Here is a 27224-nt window from a genome sequence, read left to right on the forward strand (position 1 = left end):
TTTGGGTCACACCCGGCGATGCTCAGGGGTTCCTCCTGGCTTTGCACTCAGGAATCGACTCCTGGCGGTGCTCAGGGGACCATATGGGATGCTGGGAATCGAACCCAGGTCGGCCGCATGCCAGGCAAACGCCCTACCCGCTGTGCTATTGCTCCAGTCCCAGGTTTTTTTTTTTTTCCCGTCCGGGGAAAGCTCCCAAGCAATGCACAAGGGGCGTGGGGAGCTCTCTCCGGGCTAAGCAGACAAGAGGGTTCAGAGCTGTGCTGCTCTGTGTATGCTGGTGTGTGTTGGGGGGGGGGGAGTGAGGAGTGCCCAGGGCGACAGGTGCTGGTGCTCAAAGGCGCGCACTGGGGGAACTTGGCGCGCATCCTTGTGGATGCAGAGCCCAATGCCAAAGAGTGGTGGGAACCAGTCAGGAGAATGAGGGGTGCCAGGTGGGGCCAGCAGCGCTCGGGGCACGGGGGAGGGAGGGGTTGGTGGCTGCCGAGCAGCCCGTGGGAGGAGCTGGGGCCCAGCGGTGCACCCCCAAGATCACGAGAGAGAGGCCACTTCCAAGAGGGCAACTTTATTGGGAGGACCCAAGGTCTCAGTGCAATGTCCTTTTAGTAAGGGGACCCCACGAGGGTCGCAGGTAGAGCAGCAGGCAGCGGGGGGCGCGCGCCACCCCAGAGAGGCCTTCCCCCAGCCCTGCCCCAGGGGCGTGCGCGGGCAGGGTGGGAGTCGGGGGCCAGTGTTAGGTCCTTAGGCTTCAGCCGTCGAACTGGGCACGTCGGAGGGCGCACAGCGCCGTTGGCGCAGAACAGACTTCTCCTCTTCCTGTGGGCACGGGCCAGAGTTGAGCGCGTGTCACCCCTGTCCGCCACCCCGCCCCGCTTCCCCCCAGGACCCCTCAGTTCTCACCTTCTCCGAGGCGGTGCTGGGGCTCGCGCCCTCGGGGGACCCGCCCTCGTCCCGCGAACAGTCGGGGCCCGCATCCTCCTCGTACTCCGTCAAGCAGTCCGACTCCTCCCCTGCGGATGCAGGGGGCGCAGGCAGGTGAGGAGGGTGGGGGTGGGGGTTCCCCTCTATCTAGCCAAGCTCCCCGGGATCGCCTCCCCACACCCCTCCCTGGTCCGCCCCTCACCGTCGGCGCAGCCGTCGGACACGTAGCTCGTGGGAGGCTCAATGCGGGACACGATCTCAGCCAGGTCGGTGAAGCCGGAGCTGGGGAAGGCCAGGAGCTGGGGGGAGGGGCGAGGGAGACGCATGGGGAGGGGGTCTCGGGACTGAGGTCTTGGGGGGAGCTCAGGGAGCCCCAGGGGGTTTGCAGAGGCAGGGGGGTTTGCAGAAGCAGGGGGGTTTGCAGAAGCAGGGAGGTTGCAGAAGCAGGGGGGTTTGCAGAAGCAGGGGGGTTTGCAGAAGCAGGGAAGGGAGTGAGATGGGGATGTGCAGGGGGTGGGACCTGCAGCCCCGTGGCCGGCCACCAGGGGGCGCGCGCTTACGTCGGTGCGCCGGCTCTCCTGCAGGTCCGCGGAGCGCCGGTCTCTGAGCATCTTCTCAATGATGTCGCCCCGGCTCCAGCCCCCGAACACCGCCTTCCCGTACTGGTAGCCCACATCCTGCGGGAGACCCAAGAGGGGATGTAGGGTCTGCCTGTGCCCGACCAGGGTTCAATCCCCGGCATCCCACAGCAGGGTCCCCTGAGCCCTGCCAGGAGAGATTCCGGAGTGCAGAGCCAGGAGGAAACCCTTATGCATCGCTGGGTGTGACCCCAAAAAAGGGAAAAAAAAAAGAAAAAGAGAGAGCTCCAGGTTTTATCCTCCACATGACCCTCTCCTCCCCCCCAGCACCTCAAAACATCATCCTGGGGGTGGGAGGGATACTGGGATCCGTGGTGGTGGGAAATGGGCACTGGTGGAGGGATGGGTACTAGATCATTGTATAACTGAAACCCAAGCACAGAAATTTGTAATTCTACAACTGTACCTCACGGTGTTTCACTAATAAAAATTTAAAAAAATTTTAAAAAGAATATGCATATATAAACCAGTCTTAACCAAAAGGAGAGAGAACAAAAGGGAATGCCCTGCCACAGAGGCAGGGTGGGAGGGATACTGGGATCCGTGGTGGTGGGAAATGGGCACTGGTGGAGGGATGGGTACTTGATCATTGTATAACTGAAACCCAAGCACAGAAATTTGTAAGTCTACAACTGTACCTCATGGTGTTTCACTTAAAAAAAAAAAATCATCCTATGTGAATCCCTACAGAGAGAGCACCTGCAAAGCTGCTATCCCTATAGACGCGTCTGATCGGTCGTTACTGTATCTGCCCTCCACGATGGGTGCTCCTCTGGGAAGGGATCCCCGGGACCCTCTGACCCCACTCTGGCCCGGGGCCGGTCCCATGGGCTCACATAGATCTGGTCGAACTTCCCGAAGTCCATGGTCTTGAAGCAGTCGATGGGCGGCCGCAGGTACTCGCAGTAGGAGCTGGACTTGACCACCTCTAGCTGCCGGACGCAGGACACGTAGGCCAGGCGGGACTGGATCTCCGCCATGTCGGGCACCTTGATCTTGTCGGCCCAGGGGTTCAGCCGCTTCCACAGCAGCCACCAGCCCGACAGGCTGTCCCCGTAGGTGCTGAGGTCCGTCTCGTCCTGGCTCCCCACGTCGATGGCGATGACCGTCTTGGCGCCCATGCTGCGGGCGATATCCGCTGTGGGGCCAGGGCATGGTCAGCATCTGGCCCCCCGCTTCCCCCCCTCACCCCCAGGCGGGTTGAGCCAGTTCCACCGGACTCCACAGACACTGGTATGGGGATGGTCACATGCGCGCGCACACACACACACACACACACACACACACACACACATAGACATAGACATACACAGATACAGGAAAACAAACAGACATGCAAACACCATGTGAACATGGGAATGGCACAGAAGTGGAAATCCAGGATGGGTTTGGGGGGGATGGGGAACTTTGGGGGTTCGGGCTCTGAGGGATGGAGGAGATGCAGGCTGAGGGGCGAAGCTGCCAGGACAAAAGGGAAGGGCGGAGGCCAGAGTGAGATAGCACAGCGGGGAGGGCGTTTGCCTTGCACGCGGCCGACCCGGGTTCGACTCCCAGCATCCCATAGGGTCCCCCAGAGCGCCGCTAGGAGTAATTCCTGAGTGCAAAGCCAGGAGGAACCCCTGTGCATCGCTGGGTGTGACCCAGAGAGAAAAAAAATATGATAAACCAATAAAATCAAGAATAGGTTATGGAGACTTTTTAACTGTACACAGAAGTATAAATCCAGCACGTTTAAAACATTCATGGAGGGGCCGGAGCGATGGCACAACAGGGAGGGCGTTTGCCTTGCACGCAGCCGACCCGGGTTCGATTCCCAGCATCCCATGTGGTCCCCTGAGCACCGCCAGGGGTGATTTCTGAGTGCAGAGCCAGGAATAACCCCTGTGCATCGCTGGGTGTGACCCAAAAAGAAAAAAAATATTTTAGGGGCTGAAGTGATAGCACAGCGGGTAGGGCATTTGCCTTGCACGCGGCCAACCCAGGTTCGATTCCCAGCATCCCATGTGGTCCCCTGAGCACCGCCAGGGGTGATTCCTGAGTGAAGAGCCAGGAGGAACCCCTGTGCATCGCTGGGTGTGATCCAGAAAGCAAAATAAATAAAATAAAATAAAATAAAATATTCATGGAGGGGCCGGAGCGATAGCACAACAGGGAGGGCGTTTGTCTTGCACGCGGCCGACCCGGGTTTGATTCCCAGCATCCCATAGGGTCCTCCAAGCACCACCAGGTGTAACCCCTGAGCATCGCTGGGTATGACCCAAAAAGGAAAATAAAAAAAAAACAGGGAAGGGTGGACACGTGAGGAAGAAGCAATGGCAATGTGGACAGAACCAGCAGATGGGGTACAGGAGTGAGAGCAGAGCACCAGAAGCACAGGAAGAGGGGACCGAGGACGGGGACAGCAAGGAAGGTTGCGCCTTGACTGTGACTGATCCAGGTTCGATCCCTGGCACTGCCCAGTACCCTGAGTGCCAGCCAGAGTGACCCCTGTGCATTGCTGGGTGCGGCTGAAACTCCTCCTCCCCCCCACTCCCCCCCACCAAATGAACAGGAGCCGGAGCGACAGCACAGCAGGGAGGGTGCTGGCCTTACATGTGATTCGATCCCCGGCGTCCCAAAGGGTCCCCTGAACCTGTCAGGAATGATCCCTGAGCGCAAAGCCAGGAGGAAACTCAGTGCGGCTGACGTGTGCCCCAACCCGATCCCCCCCCCAAAAAAAAAAATCAACCCACAGAAACAGACCCAGAAACTGAGAGTCGGAGAGTCAGGGAAGAGTTCGGGAAGGGAAAACAGATTGGGGAACAAAGATGAGGTAATAGAAGGTTCTAGGTGGTAGGGCCCGAGCCATAGGACAGCGGGGAGTGCATTTGCTTTGCACGTGGCTGACTCCCGACCCCCCAGCATCCCATAGGGCCCCCCTGAGCACCACCAGGAGTAATTCCTGAATGCAGAGCCTGGAGGAGCCCCTGAGCACTGCCAGATGTGACCCAAAAAAGTCGCCCACCCCCCCAAAAAAATAATTTGGGTGGAAATGGTGTAGTGTAGGAAGAGGAAGGATGGGGGCGGGGGGCTGAGGGGAGATAGTTCCAATGAAGGGTGTGTTCCTGCTGGCTCCATAGAGGAACTTGGGGTGCCCGGTGCTTCAAGTCAGACCTAGGCCCCATGACCTTTACAAACTCCAGCACCTGCGGGGACCCGGTGGCATCTGTCACTGCCAGGCGCGTCCTGTCTGTGTATGAGCACCGCGTCCCTACGCTCCGCCCCCGTCCTTGCCCCTGCACCTGTGCCAGCATCTCAGGATGGGACCTGGGGGTCTCGGGATGGGACCTGGGGGTATCGGACTTGGCTGCAGAGTTTTGGCCCAGCGCGGGTTTCTGTGCATGCCTCCCCGCGCCTCACATGCCTGCTCACGTGGGTGGGGCTGCTTCAGTGGCCCTCAGCCCGCCTCACCCCTGCCCCCCACCAGGAACTGGCCACACCCCCCCCCCCACCCCCAATCAACAGGCAGGCAAGGAAACTTGGTCCCAGACCCTGGCTCCCAGCTGCCTCAAGTCTCAGAACGCAAACCGGGTTCAGAACCATAGGTCAGCGGGGAGGGCGCTTGCCTTGCCTGCAGCGGACCCAGGTTCGATCCCCAGCAGCCACTGGGTCCCTCGGGCCCCACCAGGAGTGAACCCTGAGCGCAGAGCCAGGAATAAGCCCTGAGCACCGCTGGGGATGGCCCTCGAGCCAAAAAGAGAAGGAATAAAAGAAAGGAAACCCCTGGCCAGAGAGCAGGGGTGCGGCGGAGGGGGAGAAGAGGGTGGCAACACTTACCTTGGTCACCGAGGTACCCCACCTGCGGGCGGGCGCGGGGCGTGCGCGCCAGAGGCCGGAGTCCCAGCGCCCCGACTCCTCTGCGCATGTGCCCCCTCCCCAGCGCCCCCCACCCCAGCCCTGCCCAGAAGCTTCTGTGAGCACGTGCGCGGGTCTGTGCCTGGGCGTGGCTGGGGCCCACGCACAAAAGTGTCTCTCTTCCACGTGTGTGCGACTTGCTGCATGTCCCTGCTACTAGTTTTTTGGGGGGGAGGGGCTGGGGGCTCCCCAGGGCTGCTGGGAGGGATAACCCCACCCACACAGGCCAGGGTGGTGAAAATTCAACGGTCATTTGGGGCCTGGAGGTGCTGGGTGGGGGGGGGTCACCGGGGTCCCACTTAGCTGTGCTGGTGTGGGGAGGGGGGGAGCTTGCGGTGCTGGGGATTGAACTCGGGGCCTCGGGAGCACGCCAGGCATGTGCTCCTGTCCCCATAAACCATTTTCCTGGCTCTTAGATCGGGCGGTTTCTGACAGACAGGGGCATGGGCTTCGGGCACAGCCAGGTGGCTGCTGGTGCCCCCGCCAATAGATCCAGCGGGGGGCCGAGAGCGGTAGCACAGCGGGGAGGGCATTTGCCTTGCACACGGCAGACCTGGGTTCAATCCCCAACATCCCATAAGGTCCCCCAGGCACTGCCAGGAGTAATTCCTGAGTGCAGAGCCAGGAGGAACCCCTGAGCATTGCCGGGCGTGACCCAAAAAGCAAAAAGAAAAAAAGGAAAGAAAGAAAGAAAAAAAAAGGGGGGGCTGGAGCAATAGCACAGCGGGTAGGGCATTTGCCTTGCACGCAGCCAACCCGGGTTCGATTCCCAGCATCCCATAGGGTCTCCTGAGCACCGCTAGGGGTGATTCCTGAGTGCAGAGCCAGGAGGAACCCCAGTGCATTGCTGGGCGTGACCCAAAAAGCAAAAAAAAAAAAAAAAGGGGGGGGTGCTGGAGCAATAGCACAGCGGGTAGGGCGTTTGCCTTGCACGCGGCCGACCCGGGTTCGATTCCCAGCATCCCATGTGGCCCCCTGAGCACCGCCAGGGGTGATTCCTGAGTGCAGAGCCATGAGTGTAACCCCAGTGCATTGCCGGGTGTGACCCAAAAAGCAAAAAAAAAATTAAATAAATAAAATAAAGAGATCCGGAGGGCTGGGCTGGCCGGTTCATTTCACAGGGCGCAGGCGGGTGGGGGTGCGGGGAGGGGAGCGGGGCGCCTCGAGGTGGGCGCCTGTGTATGCCGGGGGGCAGGTGCGGGCTTGCAGGGGGGAGCGGGGCTGGGCCTCTGGGTGGGCACGTGGGCACGTGGGCGCAGGGGGCCGGGGCAGGGGGCGGTGGGGCCGGGGCCGGGGCGGGGCGGGCAGACACTTGCCTGGCAGGTTGTTGATGTAGCCGCCGTCCATGAGGAGGTGCCCGTCCTTGGGGTCGCACAACGGGGGCAGGTAGCCCGAGAGCGTCATGCTGGCGCGCACGTACCGCCACAGCGAGCCTGCCCGTGGGGGGGGACACACACAACAGACACGCGCAGACACGCTCAGACACGCTCGGAGGCCCCCGGCCAGCCCAGCGGGCGGGCTCGCTGACCTGGCACGTTGTTGACGTAGCACCCGTCCACCAGCAGGTGCCCGTCCTGGGGGTCGCAGAGTGGGGGCAGGTAAGGGCAGTAGGAGGCGCTGGCCCGGACATAGCGCCACACGCAGCCTGCGGGGACGGCGGGGCAGGGCATGAGGCGCCCAGCTCGGCGGCCGGCTCCCCGGCCCGGGGTGGGGGGACGCACGTACCTGGGGGCCGCTGGGGCATTAGTGGGTGGAGGTTAGTGGCCGGCAATTAGGCCGCGGGGCTGACGGTCACTCGTGTTAACAATCGGTCCCCGGCGCCCGCCCCCTGCTGCTGCGCCCCGCCCCCCCGCCCCCATGCAAATCATTGTGGCCCTTCCGGGCTGGCTGGTGGGACGGGGGGGCGCGCGGGGGGCGGGGTGGGCAACGCACCATCTTTGTGGACACGCATGGCCGAGGCAGTGATGTCCGTGGTGACGTTGAAGTAGGGTAACCACAGGTCCTGGGGGGTGGCGGGGAGGGGGGGAGAGAGAGGGTTTGGCGGGTGGGTTTGGAGGTGGGACCCGGGGGGTGGGGGGGTGGCCGCGATGGGGTTGCCGGGTCGCGGCGCACCTCGATCTGTTTGTCCTGGAAGACGCGGTGGATGCTGCGGTTGAAGGCGGAGCCGGTGAACATGGACGTGACCGGGTACGTGAGGTCCAGGACGGGCTCCAGCACCGAAGTCATCCTCTAGAGGCAAGGTGGGGCCCGGGGAGGAGGGCCGCGTCACGTGGGAGTCCCTTGGGGGCGTGGCCACCGGAGGACACGCCCACCGGGAGGCTGGGCGGGGAGCCAGGAGGAAGAGTGGGGGCCCCCCCAGGTTTCAGCCTAAGGTGATTTGTCCTGTTTGGGGGCCACATCCGGCTACGCTCGGGGTCTTTGCCTGGTTCTGCACTCCAGGATGTTTCCTGGTGGTGTTGGGGAGACCATACGGGGTGCCGGGGATCCAACCCGGAAACCACTCTGGTTTCCTATTTGTTTGGCGGGTTGATTTGCTTTTGGGGTGATAACCCGGCGGTACTCAGGGCTGACTCCTGGCTTTCCGCTCCACTTCTGGCAGAGCTCGGGGGACCCTATGGGGTGCTGGGTTCCGAACTTGGGTGGGCCAAATGAAAGGCCCATTTCTCTGGGCCTGGGGCCTGGTTATTTGAACTGGGGGAGGGGAGGTAGTGGGGGGAACTGGGGGTGGCGACGAAGCAGGAGGGGGTGGGGGGAGACACACACCTTGGCCCACTCCCGGGCCCTCTGCTTGGTACGGCTGGCGCTTCGTTCCTCCGCGTACAGGGCACCAATGAAGGAGCCGATGGATGTGCCGCCCACCAGGTCGACAGGGACCCCCGCCTCCTCTAAAGCCTTCAGCACCCCTATGTGGGAGCAGCCCCTACAAGGGAAGGAGCCCTAGTGACCTACTGGGATCCCTGAGGTCTGGATCCCAGGAGCTCCCCATCGCCCGAGGCTGCACCAACAGCTTTGGACTCAGACCTCTCCCTGGGGGGCAAGCCCCGCCCTTACCCAAGTATGACCACGCCCCTCTACTGGCCCCACCCTCAGCTCCCAGTCCCAGGTCCTCACCGAGACCCACCCCCACTGCTAAAGCATCCTGACACTGTCCCCCATTCTGACACTGTCACCCGATCTGAGCCAATCCTTCAGGGCTACCCAAATATTGCCAACCCACCCCTCGCAGCGCCCCTACAGAGGGCCCCATCAATTCCCCTGGGTTCTTCACAGTGCCCCACGGGGGCGGGGAGGGGGCTCCAATTTGACCCCGCCCTTCACCTGGCCCCACCCCCCGTGAAGTCCCATCAATCCAACTTGACCCTGCCCCTCACCTGGTCCCGCCCCTGAGGTCCCACCAATCCAATTTGACTCCGCTCCTCATCTGGCCCTGCCCCGTGAGGTCCCACCAATCCGACTTGACCCCGCCCCCAATTGGCCCTGCCCCTGAGGTCCCACCAATCCAATTTGGCCCCGCCCCTCACCTGGCCCCACCCCTCAGGTCCCACCAATCCAACTTGACCCCGCCCTTCACCTGGCCCCACCCCTGTGAAGTCCCATCAATCCAATTTGACTCCGCCCTTCACCTAGCCCTGCCCCCGTGAGGTTCCAGCAATCCAATTTGACCCCGCCCCCAACCGGCCCCGCCCCTGAGGTCCCGCCAATCCAATTTGACTCCGCCCCTCATCTGGCCCTGCCCCGTGAGGTTCCACCAATCCAATATGACCCCACTCCTCACCTTGTCCCGCCCCCCCCCCCCCCCCCGTGAGGTGCCACCAATCCGACTCGATCCCATCCCTCACCTGGCCGCGCCCCCGTGAGATCCCACCAATCCAATATGACCCCGCCCCTCACCTGGCCCCGCCCCCTGAGGTCCCACCAATCCAACTTGACCCCGCCCCTCACCTGGCCCCGCCCCCGTTAAGTCCCATCAATCCAACTTAACCCTGCCCTTCACCTGGTCCCGCCCCTGAGGTCCCACCAATCCAATTTGACTCCGCCCCTCACTTGGCCCGCCCCCGTAAGTTCCACCAATCCAATTTGACCCCGCCCCCAACTGGCCTCGCCCACCCCCCCCGTGAGGTCCCACCAATCCAATCTGACCCCGCCCACAACTGGCCCCGCCCCTGAAGTCCCACCAATCCGGCTTGACCCCGCCCCTCACCTGGCCCCGCCTCCGCCCAGCACCAGGGCGATGGTGTTGCCCGTGAGAACCCGCGCCAGGCGAGAGAAGTCGCTGTGCCGATCGGCGCGCCTGGAGAAGACCTTCTCGTAGAGCTCGTGCTGGGAGGGGTAAAAGCGCGGTGTAGGACGCGGTCCGTGGACCTCCCCGGCCCCCCTGGCCCAAGCCCCGCAGCTCCCCAAACAGGCAGCCCCTTGAGAGAACCCGGCCCTCACCAGCTTGGCGGGGCTGCGGCGGGAGAAGAGGCGGCGGGGACAGCGCAGGTGCAGGTGCCCCGAGCACCAGCTGCGCATGTTGAGCCACTCCACGGTGCGCGTGGGCCCTGCGCCCTCCTCCCGGTGCAGCAGCACCAGCTGCTTGAGCGCGCGCACGGCCGTGTTTTCCAGCATCTGCTCCAGCTGCGGAGAAGGAGGGGTGGGGGGTGGGGAGCGGAAGTCACCGGTCTGGGTCTTTTCCTCCCAGCTCTGCCCCACCTGTCCAGATCGGGTCCCCGGGGTGAGTAGCCACAGGCCCTCCGAACCTGGCCGAGTGTGGGCTCCTGGTCGCCCAGCCCCACGATGAGGATGCAGTCGGCCTGTCGCAGGCAGCGCACGGTCCAGGGCGTCAGCGACGCGTCCGTTTGGTAGAGGACGATGCGGTGCGCGTCTTCCTGCTGGGCCAGCCACCCGGACAGGCGGAATTCTTGGATACTGGGGTGGGGGTGGAGCCTGTCACCTCGAGGTTGTTCTGGGGTCCCCCCCAAAAAACAAATGTTCATTGCTAGGGGTGGGGTAGGGAGGGACCCCCACAGGTCTGCGCCCTCCAGGGAAATCGTCATTGCGTTGGCAACCCGTCGGTGAACCGAGTGGAGGCCCTACTGCTCCGGGCACGCCTAGAACTGGAACCAGAGCCGTAGGAATCTGAGGATCCAGGGAGTTCAAGCCATCGGATGGCGGGCAGGACCCAGGTTCGATCCTCGGCACCCCATATGGTCCCCTGAGCACTGCCAAGGATGATTCCTAAGCGCTGAGCCAGGAGTAACCTCTGAGCGTCGCCGGAAATGGCCCAAAAACAAATTAAGAAAAAAACAAAGGAAGAAAGAAAATTCTACGCTGGGGCCTAAGCGATAGTACAATGGGTAGGGCATCTGCCTTGCACGCGGCTGAACCCAGTTTGATTCCCAGCAACCCATATGGTCCTCTGAGCACTGCCAGGAGTAATTCCTGAGTGCAGAGCCAGGAGGAACCACTGAGCATTGCTGAGTGTGACCCAAAAACCTAAAAATTCAAAAAAAGAAGAAGAAGAAAAAGAAAAGAAATAAAAGAAAACGAATCCTAGGATGAGCCCAAGCAACAGCGCAGTGGGGAGGGAGTTAGCTTTGCACATGGCAGACCCGTGAGACCCCAGAGGGTCCCCGAGCCCACCAGGAGTGATCCCTGAATGCAAAACCACGAGTAAGCCCCAAGCACCGCCGGGTGGGATCCCCAAAACAAAAACAAAACAGAAGAATCTGGGCTTCAAGCCCACACCTGTCCTCCCTTCCTCCCTTCCCGCCCCCCGCTCTGCACCCCCCAAACAGCATACCTATCCAGTGCAGAGGCCCCGAGGCGGGCCCGGATAATGTCACTATTGAGAAGTAGTGTGGGACCTGAGGAGAAATTAGGAAGCAAGGTTAAGGGGCCCGCGAGTCAGAGAATACCACCCCAACATTTCACATTCCACTGTCGAATGGGACTGGAGAGATAGCACAGCGGGTAGGGCGTTTGCCTTGCATGCGGGTAGCCCGGGTTCGATTCCCAGCATCCCATATGGTCCCCTAAGCACCGCCAAGAGTGATTCCTGAGTGCATGAGCCAGGAGTAACTCTGATGCATTGCTGGGTGTGACCCAAAAAGCAAAAAAAAAAAAAAGGTTCCACTGACCACAGCCCCATTGCCAACCAATGGACACGCCCAATGCCCCGCCCACCCACGCCCCGCCCCCCTCACTGACCAATGGCTCGCAAGGCATGTTGCAATTCCAGTGTGAAGGCCACCATGGGCACCTCGGCACATACGGGCAGGACCGCGACTGTGGACAGGTTGCTGGCCGGGTTGGTGAGCTCCGAGTGAGCGGGGACACCAAGCCCAGAACCTGCGGAGACAGCGACAGATCAGATCAGCGGGGCACTTCTGGGTCCCGACGCCTCCACCCCCAGTTCCCCAGCTAATGTTGGGAAAAGTCTGAATGAGAGTTCTTTTTGGCTGGAACCATAACACAACGGGAGGGGCATGGGTTTGATCCCCGACATCCCATAGGGTCCTCCGAACACTGCCAGGTGTAATTCCGGAGTGCAGAGCCAGGAGTAACCTCTGAGCATCGCTGGGTGTGACCCAAACATAAGTCAAAAACCAAAAATCATGGCCCCAGACAAAAATCCTGCTGCCCTACGATCACATCCGAGCTAGGAGTGAATTGGCAACTCCGTTTCCCAGCATCCTGTGCTCTCGGCTTCGCTGTCCCAGAATGTCCAAGGGCTGGACTTTGTTCCCCAGGCAAGCCCGGACACCCAGAACAACCAAGCTCGCCTATTAACGGCCAGCCCCTTGGCACAACATCTTTAGACCTCACCAGCCCTGGGTCTAGAACTCCCATTTCCTGGCAGGATCAGGAACCCATCCCCGTCAAGCACCCAAACAGGTTCCGCTTCAGGCTGCAAAACACCCCCCAGAGCAAGAGCTGGAGGCTCAGACTCCTGTTTCCCAGCATGTTCTGGGGTTAGCTCTGGGTCCACTGCCCTTCCCAAGCACCGGACTACATCCCCCAGCATGCTCTTGGCCTTGCCCCACCCCAGGCTGCCTTGGACTACATCCCCCAGCATGCTCTGCTCTGCTCAGCCCTGCCCTTGGCGCGGGCTAAGTGCCGGACTACATCCCCCAGCATGCTCTTGGCCTTGCCCCGCCCCAGCCTGCCTTGGACTACATCCCCCAGCATGCTCTGCTCTGCTCAGCCCTGCCCTTGGCGCGGGCTAAGTGCCGGACTACATCCCCCAGCATGCTCTTGGCCTTGCCCCACCCCAGCCTGCCTTGGACTACATCCCCCAGCATGCTCTGCTCTGCTCAGCCCTGCCCTTGGCGCGGGCTAAGTGCCGGACTACATCCCCCAGCATGCTCTTGGCCTTGCCCCGCCCCAGCCTGCCTTGGACTACATCCCCCAGCATGCTCTGCTCTGCCCTGCCCTTGGCGCGGGCTAAGTGCCGGACTACATCCCCCAGCATGCTCTTGGCCTTGCCCCGCCCCAGCCTGCCTTGGACTACATCCCCCAGCATGCTCTGCTCTGCCTAGCTAAGTGCCGGACTACATCTCCCAGCATGCTCTGGGGCAGACCCGCTCTCACCTGGAAAAGGTCCTTGTAGTTGCTGCAAGTCCCCCAGGATTTTCTGGCTCAGAAGGTGGATGAGGCGGGTCACAACCTGTAGCGTCGGTCCAGTAAGACTGGAGAAGCAACTCTGCCAGTCCCACTTCCCCCTCCTCTCCCAGAGTCCCTGGGTCCCCCGTGATTTGGACTCCCGACCCCCCAAAGCCCCGCCCCCCCCGCTAGCAGGTTGTGGCCACCTCCTTTAGGGCTCCACCCCCCCATGCCGGACCCTGCTGCATCCAGGTCCGGGTGCCTCCCACGGGGTCCCACCTGGGGGTAGCGCCGCTTGATGTGGCTCAGGGTGCCCTCGGGGAGCTTGGCCAGCTCCGTGTCCCGTACTGCATGCACCGTGGTGGCGCGCGCCTGCCGCGTCAGGGCCTCCACCTGGGGGGGAACGCAGGTGTCAGTCAACAGGGCTTCTGGGCCCCGGGAGCCCAGGTAAGGGGCAGGCACCCCGAAGCCGAGGACTCCTGTTTAGCCGGGCTCTGGAGAAGGGACGTGGAGGGGGGGCTTCTTTGGGGACCTGCATCCCACGGTGATGGAGACGTGGAGACGCAACCACCCACCACCCAGAGCAGGGATCCTACCCTGCCCTTGCCCCCCCACCGGCCAGAAAAAGAGCTGGGAAGAGGGGCTGGAGCAATAGGACAGTGGGGAGGTACTTGCTACCCCGAATTCGATCCTTGGCACCCCCTGGGCCCCTCTGAGACATGCCAGGGGTGATCCGTGGGTGCAGCGCCAAGAGTCAGCCCTGAGCACTTTGCCGGGTGTGGCCCCCAACTCCCCCCCACACACACACACCCCGCCACGAAAAAAAAAGAAAAAGCAGGGAAGAGTTGCCTGGGAGAGGTCAGAGGTCAGTGGGGTGGGGGCTCACCACGCCCACGAGGTCCCCTCGGCCGTACTCGCCCACCAGCTCCTTCTTGCCACTGCCCCGTTGGATCACGCTGCGCAAACGCCCGTTGAGCACGATGTAGGTGCAGTCGGAGCGGTCGCCCTGCCTAGGGGAGGGGAGGGGTCAGCTGGGGGCCGGGAAGGGTCCCGGGCAGGGCCCTGTGCGGCCAGGGCGGGCCAGCCCCCCCCAACACACACACACACACACACACACACACACACACACACACACCCCGTACCTGTACAGGGCGCGGCCGGCCTCCACTGCGGTCCAGTCAATGGCAAAGTCCATCTGGCGGACAAAGGACGACATCCTGGCAGCCACAGTGTGCGCGGCGCTCAGCACCACGCTGGGCTGGGCACGCATGATCCTGCGGGTGGGGGAGAGGTGACTGGATGAGGGGGGCTCCGGGCACAGCCTTCAGGCAAGGGAGAGGGCCTGGAGGTGGGACCCACCAACTCCCTGCACCCCCCGCCCCCAATCGTACTCATAGAAGTCGGACTTGGAGATGCGCAGGAAGGTGCAGTCGCGCTGGGCACGCAGCGTGAAGATGAGGGGCTCGCCCGTGAGCACTGCCAGCTGCCCCACCAGCTCTCCGGGCTGGGCCACGAACAGGCACACGTCCTCCGCCTTGTCGATCATCCGCTGGTACACGTGTAGGCAGCCCCAGAGCACGAAGTGCAGGCTCGCATCCTGCGGGGGCAGGGGGACACGGGAGATGGCCACTGGGCAGGACGGTCCACCCCCAACTCGGAGCAACCCACTCTGAGGGGGAGGCCAGAGCCACTGGGGCCGAGGGCCGCTGTGTCAGACCCAGGTTCGATCCCCGCACCCTGTAGGGTCCCTGAGGCCCGCCAGGAGTGATCCTGAGCACAGAGTGGGAGTCAGCCCTAGCACTGCTGAGTGTGGCCTAGCTTATTCTGTACATAAGTCATATTACATAACAATATAATCTGTAGCACCGTAGCACTGTCCTCCCGTTGTTCATCGATTTGCTCGAGCGGGCCCAGTAACGTCTCCGTTGTGAGACTTGTTGTTACTGTGTCTGGCATATCGAATACGTCACGGGGAGCTTGCCAGGCTCTGCCGTGCGGGCGAGATACTCTCGGTAGCTTGCCGGGCGCTCCGAGAGGGGCGGAGGAATCGAACTCGGGTCGGCCAGGTTGGCCACGTGCAAGGCAAAAATGCCCTACCGCTGTGCTATCTCTCCAGCCTGAATATATTCAAACATAATATTATTTTATTTTTATTTATTATTTATTTTGCTTTTTGGGTCACACCCAGCAATGCTCAGGGGTCATTCCTGGCTCTGCACTCAGGAATCACTCCTGGCGGTGCTTGGGGGGACCATATGGGATGCCGGGGATTGAACCCAGGTCGGCCGCGTGCAAGGCAAACGCCCTACCCGCTGTGCTATCGCTCCGGCCCCCATAATATTATTTTAGAATGTCTTGAAATAATATACTTATATAACACTTATGTAACCTATGTAAGTTATATAACAATATCTAACTATAACTATTATATAACAGTTCATATGATAATAGTTACATAGTTCATATATATTATCATAGTCATATTTATATTATTTATAATAGTTATTATACTGTTTGGACTCCACGCCAGGCTGTTTTCACTTGGGGTGCCCCAGGGGGGTCGGGCGAGAGCCCTCCTGGCCCCAAAGGACCCATCCCCGGCAGCCGACCTCCACTACCCAACCGCCGCCACGCTCCAGGCCACTTTCCGGACACATCATAAGATACTTCCTACCCATTTTCCGTAATTACCACACCATGTTTGATGGCGTTCAGACAGTAGGCAACAAATCATAGACCAAAAAAAAAAAAAATATATATATATATATATATGCCTCTCGGATAGCCCGGCAAGCTACTAAGAGTATCTGTCCGCAAGGGCAGAGCTGGCAAGCTCCCCTTGGTGCATTCGATATGCCAAAACCAGTAACTATAACAGGTCTCATTCCCCTGACCCCGAAAGAGCCTCCCATCATTGGGAAAGACGAGTAAGGAGAGAGAGGCTGCTAAAATCTCAGGTCTGAGAAGAATAAAGACGTTACTGGTGCCTGTTCGAGTAAATAGACATCAATAAACTGGGATGACAGTGATTATACTATTATAATTTATATCATATATGTTATATTATATATTATATTATATGATATATTATATATCATATAATGAAGAGCCTCAAACCGATCATTCAGGGTCTTGACGAAGAAGTCTGACCATCTCGTAGGATAACATATATAATATATATAATATATTATAATTATATTCCAGGACTGGGACTGGAATATAATTATAATATATTATATTTTATATATGTTATATATGTTATCCTACGAGATGGTCAGACTTCTTCGTCAAGACCCTGAATGATCGGTTTGAGTCTCTTCATGTTCCTAGAACGAGCAGATGCCATTGGGCTACGCTAGCACGCAACAGGGATGAATGGAGACGTTGCTGGAGCCCGCTTGAGCAAATCGATAGGTATCAAGTGATCAAGTGATATATGTTACATATTTAATATATTATTATTATTATTATTCGCTTTTTGGGTCACACCTGGCAATGCACAGGGGCTACTCCTGGCTCTGCACTCAGGAGTCACTCCTGGCGGTGCTCAGGGGACCCTATGGGATGCTGGGAATCGAACGTGGATCGGCCACATGCAAGGCAAACGCCCTACCTGCTGTGCTATCACTCCAGCCCCTATATTTAATATATTAAACTCGTTTATGTTACATATAATGCTTATACAATTGGATATAGATATAAATGTTATGCATAATGTAAGCTAAATCATACATAATAAACACCGTATTGTAAATAATTCTATCATATATATGAACCCCTCCCTTTTCCCCATCACTCCCCAGGTCTGTGGACATCCTTTGGTTTCTGAGAAACTACCTCTTTTCTTTTATTTTCTCCCTTTCTAACCCCCACAAAGTTGCACAAGCTCTGTCCTCAACCCCCAAAGCTTCTTTTTCTGGGGGAGGGGAGGGGGTTCATACCCGATGGTGCCCAGGGCTCACTCCTGGCTCTGTGCTCAGGAACCCTACAGGGTGCCAGGGGTCCAACCCCATCCGTTGTGCAAGGCAAGCGCCCTCCCCACGGTCCTATCGCTGGGGCCCAAGCCCTGACGACTCTTATCAGTCCCAGTCCTGGGTGGTTCCACCCGCCTCTGCGGTCACTTCCTCAGAGACCTGCCCAATGGGGTCTGACTTCGATCTGTCATCTCTGCTGCCGGAAACACCCAGGATTTGGCAAGCCTTTGCTTCCCCGGGGCTGCCGCCCCCCTCACTGCTGTTGCCTGCCTCTGTGGGGGAACAGACAGGGCACCCACGTCTTCTTCTCCAGCTAGTGGCCCACAAACACCTCCCAGCCTCACCCTGGCAGGTGTCTCAAAGGCGCCGTAGAGAGAGAGATTCCCCATCCTGGCAACGCACCAGCGGGACCCCCCCAAACCCAGAAGCCCATGGGGTGGGGCCATATGAAACACAGAACTCCGAGACATAGCCAGGATGTTCGATTTTTTTTGTTTGTTTTGCTTTTTGAGTCATACCTGGAGATGCTCAGGGGTTCCTCCTGGCTCTGCACTCAGGAACTACCCCTGGCAGTGCTGGGGGACCGCATGGGATGCTGGGAATCGAACCTGGGTCGGCTGCGTGCAAGGCAAACGCCCTCCCCGCTGTGCTATCGCTCCAGCCCCCTGATATGATTTCTGGTACCCCAATGAGTGTGTGCCTCCCTCATACCCCCCACAAAAAAACAGGGAGAAAATGGGGCTGGAACAATAGCACAGCGGGGAGGGCGTTTGCCTTGCACGCAGACAACCCGGGTTCGATTCCCAGCATCCCATAGGGTCCCCTGAGCACCGCCAGGGGTAATTCCTGAGCGCAGAGCCAGGAGGAACCCCTGTGCATTGCTGGGTGTGACCCAAAAATAAAAAAAACAAGGAGAAAAGGGAGGCGGAAAGAAGTCTGGGCATTGCCTTAGGAGAAGGCGGTGGTGAAAGCGTCTGGGGGTGGCATGCTGGGAGGAAAAGTCCAGAAGGAAAGGGCTGGGGGGCTGGGCCTCGCGCCCACACAGGCAAGAGTGACAAGAACTCCCTTCCTGGTTCCTCCGCCACATGCCACCACGAACGACCATAGCTTCCTGCACAGCTGCCACGACCCGCTGGAGGCCAGGGCTGAATCAAACTGGCCGAGCTGCCAAGCACCTGAGCCACAAGCAGGCCAAAGACTTTCTAGAAGCCTCCTCCCCACCTCTGCTGGTCCACCCCCACCCCACCCCTGGCTCTGCCACCTGTATAAGCCCTCAGACAGCACAGGACTGAGCCTCTTGGATCCTCCAGGCCCTTCAAGCAGGTGGAAATGGTTACAACCGCCATTCTGCCACTTGGGGAACTTTCTAGATCTTTCGAGAACTTTCTAGATCTTTCCCCTGGCGCTCACAGCGGAAGTGCGGAGGAGGTGAGACCCAGATATCATACTGGGTCTTCTCGCTCTGGTGCTTTCTGGCTGTGCCATCCTGGCCGAATTGCTGCCCTCGGAAGGCCTCAGTTTCCCTTCTTGGAGGGTAGAGGGGTTGGCAGGATATGACTTTCTGTACCTCCTGGAATCCAACTCCCGGAGCTGGTTCCTGGCCTTTGGGACTGAATTCTGACTGGGACACATTCACTGAGAGCCCGGGAGCAGAATGTCAACCGGAAATAGAATGTCAAAGCTGACTGTGACGCAGAGGGGTCAGAAAATCGGAGATTAATGAAAAGGTTGGGGGCGGCAAAAAGCTTTAGAGGGCTGGAGAGATAGCACAGCAGGTAGGGCGTTTGCCTTGCACGCGGCCGACCCGGGTTCGATTCCCAGCATCCCGTAGGGTCCCCCGAGCACCGCCAGGAGTGGTTCCTGAGTTCATGAACCAGGAGTAATCCCTGTGCATCGCTGGGTGTGACCCAAAATGCAAAAAAAAAAAAAAGAAAACAGCTTTAGAGCTTGGAGCTGGGTAAGTGTTCGGGTTACTCCTGGCTCATGCACTCAGGAATCACTCCTGGGCAGTGCTCGGGGGACCCTATGGGATGCTGGGAATCGGACCTGGGTCGGTCACGTGCAAGGCAAACGCCCTACCCGCTGTGCTATCGCTCCAGCCCGGACCCTCAGCACCTTAATACCTAGGAGAGCACCAGTGGGTGAAATGCCCCCACAACAATCCAAAGAAAAGGGGTGAGCAGAGCAATGGTAAAGTGGGTAGGGTATTTGCCTTGCATGCAGTAGACTTGGGTTCAATCCCCAGCAACCCACAGGATCCTCCAAGCCTGCCAGGAGTGATCCCTGAGCACAAAACCAGGAGTAACTCTTGAGCACCCCCGGATGTGCCCCCAAAATAGAAGAAAGGGGGTCAGAGAGAGAGTCCGGGAATTAAGGCACTTGCCTTTCACAGACCCCTAGTGAAATGCAAGGCACTCCAGAGGGTCCCCTGAATCCCACCGGAAGTGGATCCCTGAGCACAGAGCCAGGAGTAAGCCCCGAGCACTTCTGGTGTGACACCCAGAAACAGACGAGGGGCTGGAGTGACAGCACGGCGGGTAGGGTGTTTGCCTTGCATGCGGCCGACCCTGGTTCGATTCCCAGCATCCCGTATGGTCCCCTGAGCACTGCCAGGAGTAATTCCTGAGTGCATGAGCCAGGAATAACCCCTGTGCATCGCCAGGTATGACCCAAAAAGCCAAAAAAAAGAAACAGACGAAAAGTATGAGGGATGAGATAGAAGGGTAACAGGTCCAGAAGGTGTGAGAGGCAGCAGAGAGGTCAAAGAGCAAAGAGAGATCGGAGGTCAGCCCTACCTGGTCCCCTTGGCGGGCAATGATGGTCCCAGCCTTGGCGTGATGCAGCAGGACACGGCTGTTCAGGAGGGAGAGGTCCTGGGGAGGACGAGGCAGGGGCGTGGGGCGGTGAGGCGGGGTTCCTGCCAGCCTCTGCACCCTCCCAGCACCCCGGGTACTGCCCTGGGGGGGGCCCACCTCGATCCGCATCAGCTTGGCCAGTTCCCGCTTGGCCGCCTCGAAGATGCTGCTGGTCTGGCGGCCCTGATAGGGCCCGAAGGGGCAGCCGCCACTGGCCGACTCGTCCTCGCTGTAGCTGTACTCACAGGCGCCCGCCGGCTGCTCGCGGGTCTCCTGGGTGGGGGTCTACGGGGAAGAACGGCGGGGTGGGTCACCTCCCTGCTCCTCCCTGGGGCGGGGCGGGTGCAGTGGGGTGACGTGGTGCACAGGGCAGGGTCTCACCCGAGCGGGCGCTGCCGGGGGTGCCCCGGAAACCTCTTCCTGCAGCGACACGGAGATGCGGCCACGCTCACAGGCCATGTCAAAGTCGGAGCGGGGTCCACTGCCCTGCAAGCCTGGGGAGGGGCGGGCGGGAGCCACACAAGCCATGAGGACAGCGCTGGGCGCAGGGGCTGACCCTTATCTGCAAGCCCCACCTGGGGCCAGGGGCTGTGTTCCCTGCAGACATGACTAATGGATCCCAGCTGGTGCCCTGGGCCACAGCTGGGATTGTCGGTGGGTTGATTTCTCAGATTAGAAAACCAGTGACAGGGGCCGGAGAGAGCACAGCGGGTAGGATGTTTGCCTTGCATGCGGCCAACCCGGGTTCGATTCCCAGCATCCCATATGGTCCCCCGAGCACGGCCAGGAGTAATTCCTGAGTGCATCAGCCAGGAGTAACCCTGTGCATCACCAGGTATGACCCAAAAAGCAAAAATAAGTAAATAAATTTAAAAAAAAGAAAGAAAAAGAAAACCAGTGACAGGGGCTGGAGCAATAGTATAGTGGGTAGGGCGTTTGCCTTGCACCCGGCCGACCCGGGTTCAATTCCCAGCATCCCATATGGTCCCCCGAGGACTGCCAGGAGTAATTCCTGTGCATAGCCGGGTATGACCCAAAAAAGAGAAAAAAAAAAAAACTAACAGGGGCTGGAGTGATAGTTCAGTGGGCCGCGGGTAGGATGTCTGCCTTTCACGCGGCTGACCCGGGTTCGATTCCCAGCATCCCGTGTGGTCCCCTGAGCACCACCAGAAGTAATTCCTGAATGCAGAGCCAGGAGTAACCCCTGTGCATCGCCAGGTGTGACCCCCCCAAAAAACAAAACAAACAAAAAAAGAAAACCAGTGACAAACAACAGCCCTAATTCCACCCGCAACACCACACAGTGTCCCCAGGAGTGATCCCTGAGCACAAAGTCAGGCGTCAGCCCTGAACACCGCTGGGGGTGGCTCACCTCCCTCCCCGGAACAGAAGACCGAGGACTCTACACCTCAGCCCCAGAAGCCTGAAGCCTCCCCCCCATCCCTTCCATTTTGCACCCCAAACCTGAGATGTCCACAGGCATGGAGATACAGCGACTCAGCAGGGGGGCAGCGGGGGTGTCCAGGGAGGTGGGTGTCTTCACAGGGTCTCCTACGGGAGAGAGGGGTTCAGGCGACTGCCCCCCTCTGCCCCAAATCGCCAGGTATAAAAATGTGACGGAGAGGGGATGGAGTGGGGAGACTGGGAGGGGGCAGCGCTGAGTCTCTGGGGCCCTGGGACAAGGCAAAGTCATTCCAATGGGTTTGTGGGGCCCAGTCCAGGAGACCCCAGGGGATGCGCAGGCTCAGATGGGGGCAGGGGACACTCAGCTAAGAGGGGAAGGGGGGGGGTGAAGCGGAGTCTGAGAGAATGGGGTGTTGGGAGCTGGACTTTGGGGGAGATGGGCTGGGAGCCGGCAAGCGTGGGCTGGGGTACCTGCAGGTCCCGGCAGGGGGGCCCCGGTGGGGTCTGGAGGCCGGCCTGGGTTCTCCCGGGGCTCCTCCGTGGCCGAGGTGCTGACCACGCGCTTGGAGCCCCTCACAGGGCTGGTGCGGGCAGGCAGGCCGGGGCTGGGGAAGAGGCGCAGGGGCTGGATCTCCTGCGGGGTGGGCAGCGGCGTATGTGGCAGATCTGGACAGGGTGGGGCCATCTAACCCCCCCCCCCCGACCCCCACGACACACCCCGACCGGCCCGGGGTCTTTCCCCCAACTCACATGGCTGAAGAGTTCATTGGTGAGTCCCAGGTAGTTGTGAAGCGCAAGGAAGGTGACCCGCTGCAGCCTGACCATGATGATCTGGAGGGGGGAGTGTGGGGGGTGGGCGTGGGGGCGTGGTCAGAGGGTGTGATAGAAAAGGGGGCGTGTTTGGAGGGGGTGTGATAGAAACGGGGGCGTGGCCAGAGGGTGTGATAGAAACGGGGGCATGGTCAGAGGGGTGACAGAAAAGGGGGCGTGGTCTGAAGGGTGTGGTTAGATGGGATTGGTCCGGAGTGGTCAAAGGGGGCGTGGTCGGAGGGTGTGATAGAAAAGGGGGCGTGGTCTGAAGGGTGTGGCTAGATGGGATTGGTCCGGAGCGGCCAAAGGGGGCGTGGTCGGAGGGTGTGATAGAAAAGGGGCGTGGTCAGAGGGTGTGATAGAAAAGGGGGCGTGGTCTGAAGGGTGTGGTTAGATGGGATTGGTCCGGAGTGGCCAACGGGGGCGTGGTCGGAGGGTGTGATAGAAAAGGGGGCGTGGTCTGAAGGGTGTGGTTAGATGGGATTGGTCCGGAGTGGTCCGAGGGGCGTGGCCAGAGGCGTGGTTGGGGCGGGTGTGTTTGAATGGGCGGGTCAGGGGTGAGGCTGGGAAAAGGTGTGGCCAGGCGGGGGCGTGGCCAGGGAAGGGTGTGGCTGGGCGTGGTCAGGAAAGAACAGGTAGGGCGGGGTGGTTGGCTCAAAGGGTTGGGGCACAGGCTCCTGCATGTCTGCATAAGGAAGGTCCTATGATGCCACCTCCCCTGCCCCCCCAAAATACAAGGAAGCATTTTTCAACCCCCAGAGTCGCTCCCCCACCCGCACCCCAAGACAGCAAAATAAAACAACAACAAGAATTCTGAGAGTGGGTCCTGGGTGGACGAAAAGACTTTTGGCAGTGCAAGGCTGGACCTGAAAGAGGCCTCTGAAGGCCGAGGGGCCAGGGGGCCCGAGGCAGCTGCAGGAGGCGGGCGGGGTGCTCGGGGTGCTGGGGGCTAGGTCGCCTGCAGGCTGCGGGGCGCCAACCCCAGGCCGACAGCCGGCACACGGGGCGGGGGGCTCACGCACCTGCACCACGCGCACCAAGCTCTCCGGGTACTTGGTGAAGACGGTGGAGAAGGCCTCCACCGGCAGCCGCAGCACCGTGGAGTCGCGGGCGGCCCGGGCGGACACGGTGCGCTGGGGGTGCTGGTGCCCCTGAGGCGGGATGATGGGGTGGAGAGGACCAAGGTCAGGGGCTGTGCAATCTCCTCTGGATCACGACGGAAAACCGGCAGCAACAGGGATTCCCAGGGGTCCCCGCTCCAAGACCCCCAACCCCCCCTCGCTGGGCGAACCCCCCTATCCAGCCTCCCCACGGCCGGCCACTCACAGTGATGACGTCCAGGATACTCAGGAGGCTGTTGACGCTGTCCCCGGGGACCACCTCCTTCACCACACATTCCTTCCCATCCTGAGACACCAGGGGGCGCTGCTGAGCTGCGCTGCCCACGCCCCCCCCAGCCCCACCCCTGGAGTTTTTCCCCCCTGACCCTCACCACTGTAAGTTATCAATGAGGCAGTGGTCTCTAAACCCACTGACACATGAAAAGCAGCACCCCGGACGCTCTGGGCATCCCCACACTCCCTCCGCCAGCCTGCCTGCCTGCACATCTCAAAAGCCAACACAGCTATTAAAAGGAGAAGGTTCAGGGGCTGGAGCGATAGCACAGCGGGTAGGGCGTTTGCCTTGCACGCGGACGACCCAGGTTCGATTCCCAGCATCCCATAGGGCCCCCCGAGCACCGCCAGGAGGAATTCCTGGGTGCATGAGCCAGGAGTAACCCCTGTGCATCGCTGGGTGCGACCCAAAAAGCAAAAAAAAAAAAAAAAAAAAAAAAAGTTCAAAGCGCTACTTGCACAGATTTTGCTGATGGAAGGTTTAGGTTGGATACTTGGAACTGGCATGGTCTCGAACGCCAAACCTGGTATGGCGCCCACCCCCACACACACACTTAAGCAAAAATAAATTAAAAGACCACCAACCCTGGGGCTGGAGCAATGGCACAACGGGTACGGCATTTGCCTTACACGCGACAGAAACGGGTTCGATTCCCAGCATCCCATATGGTCCCCCAAGCACCCGCCAGGAGTGATTCCTGAGTGCAAAGCCAGGAATAACCCCTGAGCATTGCCAGGTGTGCTCCCAAAAGCATAAAAAAAAAAAAAAGTCATAGGCTGGAGCGATAGTACAGCAAGTAGGCTGCTCAAACTGCACACAGATGACCTGGGTTCAATCTTTGGCAACCCTGATGGTCCCTGGAATCTTCCAGGAGTGATCCCTGAGCATAGAGCGAGTAGTAAGCCCCGAGGACAGCCGAGTGGGGCCCCAAAAACACAAAATCAAGGGGGCTAGAGTGATAGTCCAGCAGGTAGGGTGCTTGCCTTGCATGCAGCCAACCCAGGTTCGATCCCTGGCACCCCACATGTCACGAGTGATTCCTGAATGCAGAGCCAGGAATAAGCCGTGATTGTCGCCAGATGTGGGCCCAGAACACAAGTTAAAAAAATTAAGGCCCCAAGCCCTGCTGGTCTCCCACTGCGCCTCCTACCAACCCCCTCGCCCTGCAGTGCCCACTGACCGGTCCTGGTAGACAGAGTTCCAGCAGGCCGTCTTGCACCACGTAGATGCTGGCATCCGGCTGGCCTGGCCGGAAGACGTAGTCGCCCTGGCTCAGCCGCTGGAAGACCATGTGACGACACAGCTCCAGGAACAGAGGCTTCTCAAAGTGACCCAGCACCCTGCAGGCGGGATCAGGGATGCGTGAGGTCAGACTGGCCCCCGGGGCTCCCTGGCCCTTCCCCTCGTGGAACCCCGACACTAACCGGACGTTCTTGAGCATGTACAGCACCTCGGAGGGCAGGTGGGAGTTGGCCAGGTCCCCCTTGGTCAGGTCGGCCTCCAGCACTGAGGGCGGGGGCTCCTTCCGCTGCAGTGTGGGTGTCTCCTTCTGGATGCGCAGGATCCTGGGGAGAGGGGAGGACAGGTGTGTGTGTGGAGGGAACAGGGAGAATGTTCAGGCATCCTCGGGACCCCCTCACCCCCACACGGTCCTTCTTGACAGGCACGCGGGGCAGGAGTCAGCAGCCTGGCTCTCTGCTCAATCAGACCTGCCTCATGTTTCTACAAATAAAGTTTTATTAGCACACTGGCCCGCTTCCCAAGGAGGCCTGCCACTTGTTTGCTACAACTAAAGTTTTATTGGTAACCCCTATTCACTCATTGTCCAGAGCTCAGTCGTTATTGCGGAGTGGCAGATAGTCAGTACAGCCTGAAGTATTTACTAACTGGCTTTTACTAAAAAATAGCACTGTAGGGCTGGAGCAATAGCACAGCGGGGAGGGCGTTTGCCTTGCACGCGGCCGACCCTGGTTCAATTCCCAGCATCCCATAGGGTCCTCTGAGCACCGCCAGGAGTAACTCCTGAGCGCCGAGCCAGGAGGAAGCCCTGTGCATCACCGGGTGTGATCCAAAAAGCAAAAAAATAAAAATAAAAATAAAAATAAAAATAAATAGCACTGTATAGCACTGTCCTCCCAGTGTTCATCGATTTGCTCGAGCGGGCCCAGTAACGTCTCCATTGTGAGACTTGTTATTGTTTTTGGCATATTCAGTACATCACAAGTAGCATGCCAGGCTTTGCCATGCGGGCACGATACTCTTGGTAGCTTGCCGGGCTCTCCGAGAGGGACCGAGGAATCGAACTGGGCTCGACCCGGATCGGTTGAAATAAGCAAAACAAAGTGGTCAAATCCCCCAAATGGGAATCCCAAGGTGGCCTTTCCACCAAGCCCCTGAGATAGACCTAAGTCCGCAGCTTTCCAAGGTGTGGACAGGTTCCCCAGAAATGTCACTTCTTTGTGTGTCTGCGGATGCCCCAGAGTCCAGCCTGGGCCAAGTGGCCTTGTTGACACAAGGCAGATGTCTGGCATAGCTTCCTATCAGAGAAAAGTCAATGCCGGCTTCCTTGCTGATGTCTGCGACCGGTGAGCCAGCTCTCCCCTGGGCTCTGCAGCCCGGGAGGAGACTCCCAGCAGACTCCCAGCTCCCAAGGCCGACCAGGGAACATCAAAGAACCTTCAGATCTGCCCTTGGTGGGGGCCGCTCCCCGTCCCACCCCCTCTTGGCGCCAGACACGCTCCCGCCCCCTCACTTCTTGGCAATGTTGAGCATTTTAAGCTTCTTCTTCATGCGTGGCCGGGAAGCAGTGGAGACGGAAGCATCCACCAGGGAGGAAGTTGACTGTGACACCTGGGAGGATGAAAGAGAAAGGGGGAGGCAATCAACCATCAGCCGGGATCAAAAGGGGCCTGGGGGGGACCCTAGGGGGGGGGGTCCCTGCAACTCACCTTCCGCATGATCTTCCGCCCATAGAAAAGCACTTTGTCCCTTTTCCGGAACCGGTACCGCGGGCCCTCCGGGGCTGGGGTTTCTGGGATGAAGTTGGGGGGTCAGAGAGGGCAACTCGAGTCTGGGGCTCTGCAGAGCCTGGGGGTGGGTGCGTGGGGGGGTGCTGCGTTGCAGATTCCAGCGGACCCCCAGTTCTCCGGCCTCCCACCCCGCGGGGTCCCCACCCCACCCCACCCCACCCCGGGGCGGGTTCTCACTGGGCACGCGGAGCCTCCGCACCAGCAGGAGGATGAGCACGGCCGTGACCATCACCGCGACTCCGGCCCCGATCATCATCCCCAGCACCTGCGGGACGAACGGCACCGGCTGCGGCTCGCACCCGCGCCCCGCCGCGCCTTCGAGGGCCCCATCCCCCTCCGGCCCCTCCGCCCCCGAGGAGGTGTCCGGCGACCCGGGACTCGACGTCCCCATCTGCAGAATGGGCGGGCGCGGCTCCCTCTCCGCCCCCCACCCCCCGCCCCCCGGGGGGCGCAAACTCTTTCCCCCGGAGGAGGGCTGGCCCCGGGGCCGCGGGGCACGCCGGGAAACGCAGTTCCGCACCCCCCACCCCCAACAGACGTAGCCGAGTTCTCGCGAGACCGCGGCGGCGCGCGCTGAGCATGATGGGAGTTGTAGTTCTCCCGCGCGCCGGGAGTTGTAGTTCTTGGGCGCGCCGCTGCCCCCCACCCAAGGCAAACCTTTCCGCAGTCCTCACCATTCCGGTTTGCAGTGGGGCGTCCATGGCTTGCTTCGGGCCGGCG

At 60.0% G+C, this 27224-nt stretch overlaps 1 protein-coding gene across 1 annotated transcript; it reads right to left on the bottom strand.

The window, feature by feature from the left end:
* Positions 1–558: 558 nt before the first annotated feature.
* Positions 559–26921, bottom strand: PNPLA6 (patatin like phospholipase domain containing 6). Its single transcript, XM_056113148.1, has 32 exons — positions 26682–26921; positions 26424–26506; positions 26228–26325; positions 24900–25040; positions 24656–24815; positions 23407–23487; positions 23103–23231; positions 22021–22101; positions 21742–21904; positions 21331–21417; positions 20248–20360; positions 19984–20151; positions 19807–19884; positions 14429–14634; positions 14180–14311; positions 13924–14047; positions 13317–13430; positions 13026–13101; positions 11643–11783; positions 11236–11299; positions 10193–10361; positions 9888–10070; positions 9655–9773; positions 8217–8373; positions 7566–7682; positions 7386–7455; positions 6770–6886; positions 2396–2697; positions 1482–1598; positions 1124–1220; positions 901–1010; positions 559–816 (listed from the first exon to the last, which is right to left on the bottom strand). Exons 1-32 carry the CDS (start codon positions 26893–26895, stop codon positions 742–744), a joined length of 4086 nt encoding a protein of 1361 aa, XP_055969123.1. The 5' UTR covers positions 26896–26921; the 3' UTR covers positions 559–741.
* Positions 26922–27224: the final 303 nt, after the last annotated feature.

The sequence above is a fragment of the Sorex fumeus genome, unplaced genomic scaffold, assembly GCF_029834395.1.
Source record: "Sorex fumeus unplaced genomic scaffold, SorFum_2.1 ptg000019l, whole genome shotgun sequence".
In the NCBI taxonomy this organism is placed as follows: Eukaryota; Metazoa; Chordata; class Mammalia; order Eulipotyphla; family Soricidae; genus Sorex; species Sorex fumeus.

Excerpts from the sequence above, each read along its gene's own strand:
- PNPLA6 (XM_056113148.1), bottom strand. The coding sequence starts at position 26,895 with ATGGGGACGTCGAGTCCCGGGTCGCCGGACACCTCCTCGGGGGCGGAG. Across the intron at positions 24,816-24,899 it reads TACATGCTCAAGAACGTCCG|GGTGCTGGGTCACTTTGAGA; the intron begins GTTAGTGTCGGG and ends TCCCGCCTGCAG. Across the intron at positions 14,048-14,179 it reads GCCGGCCGCGCCCTGTACAG|GCAGGGCGACCGCTCCGACT; the intron begins GTACGGGGTGTG and ends CCCCTCCCCTAG.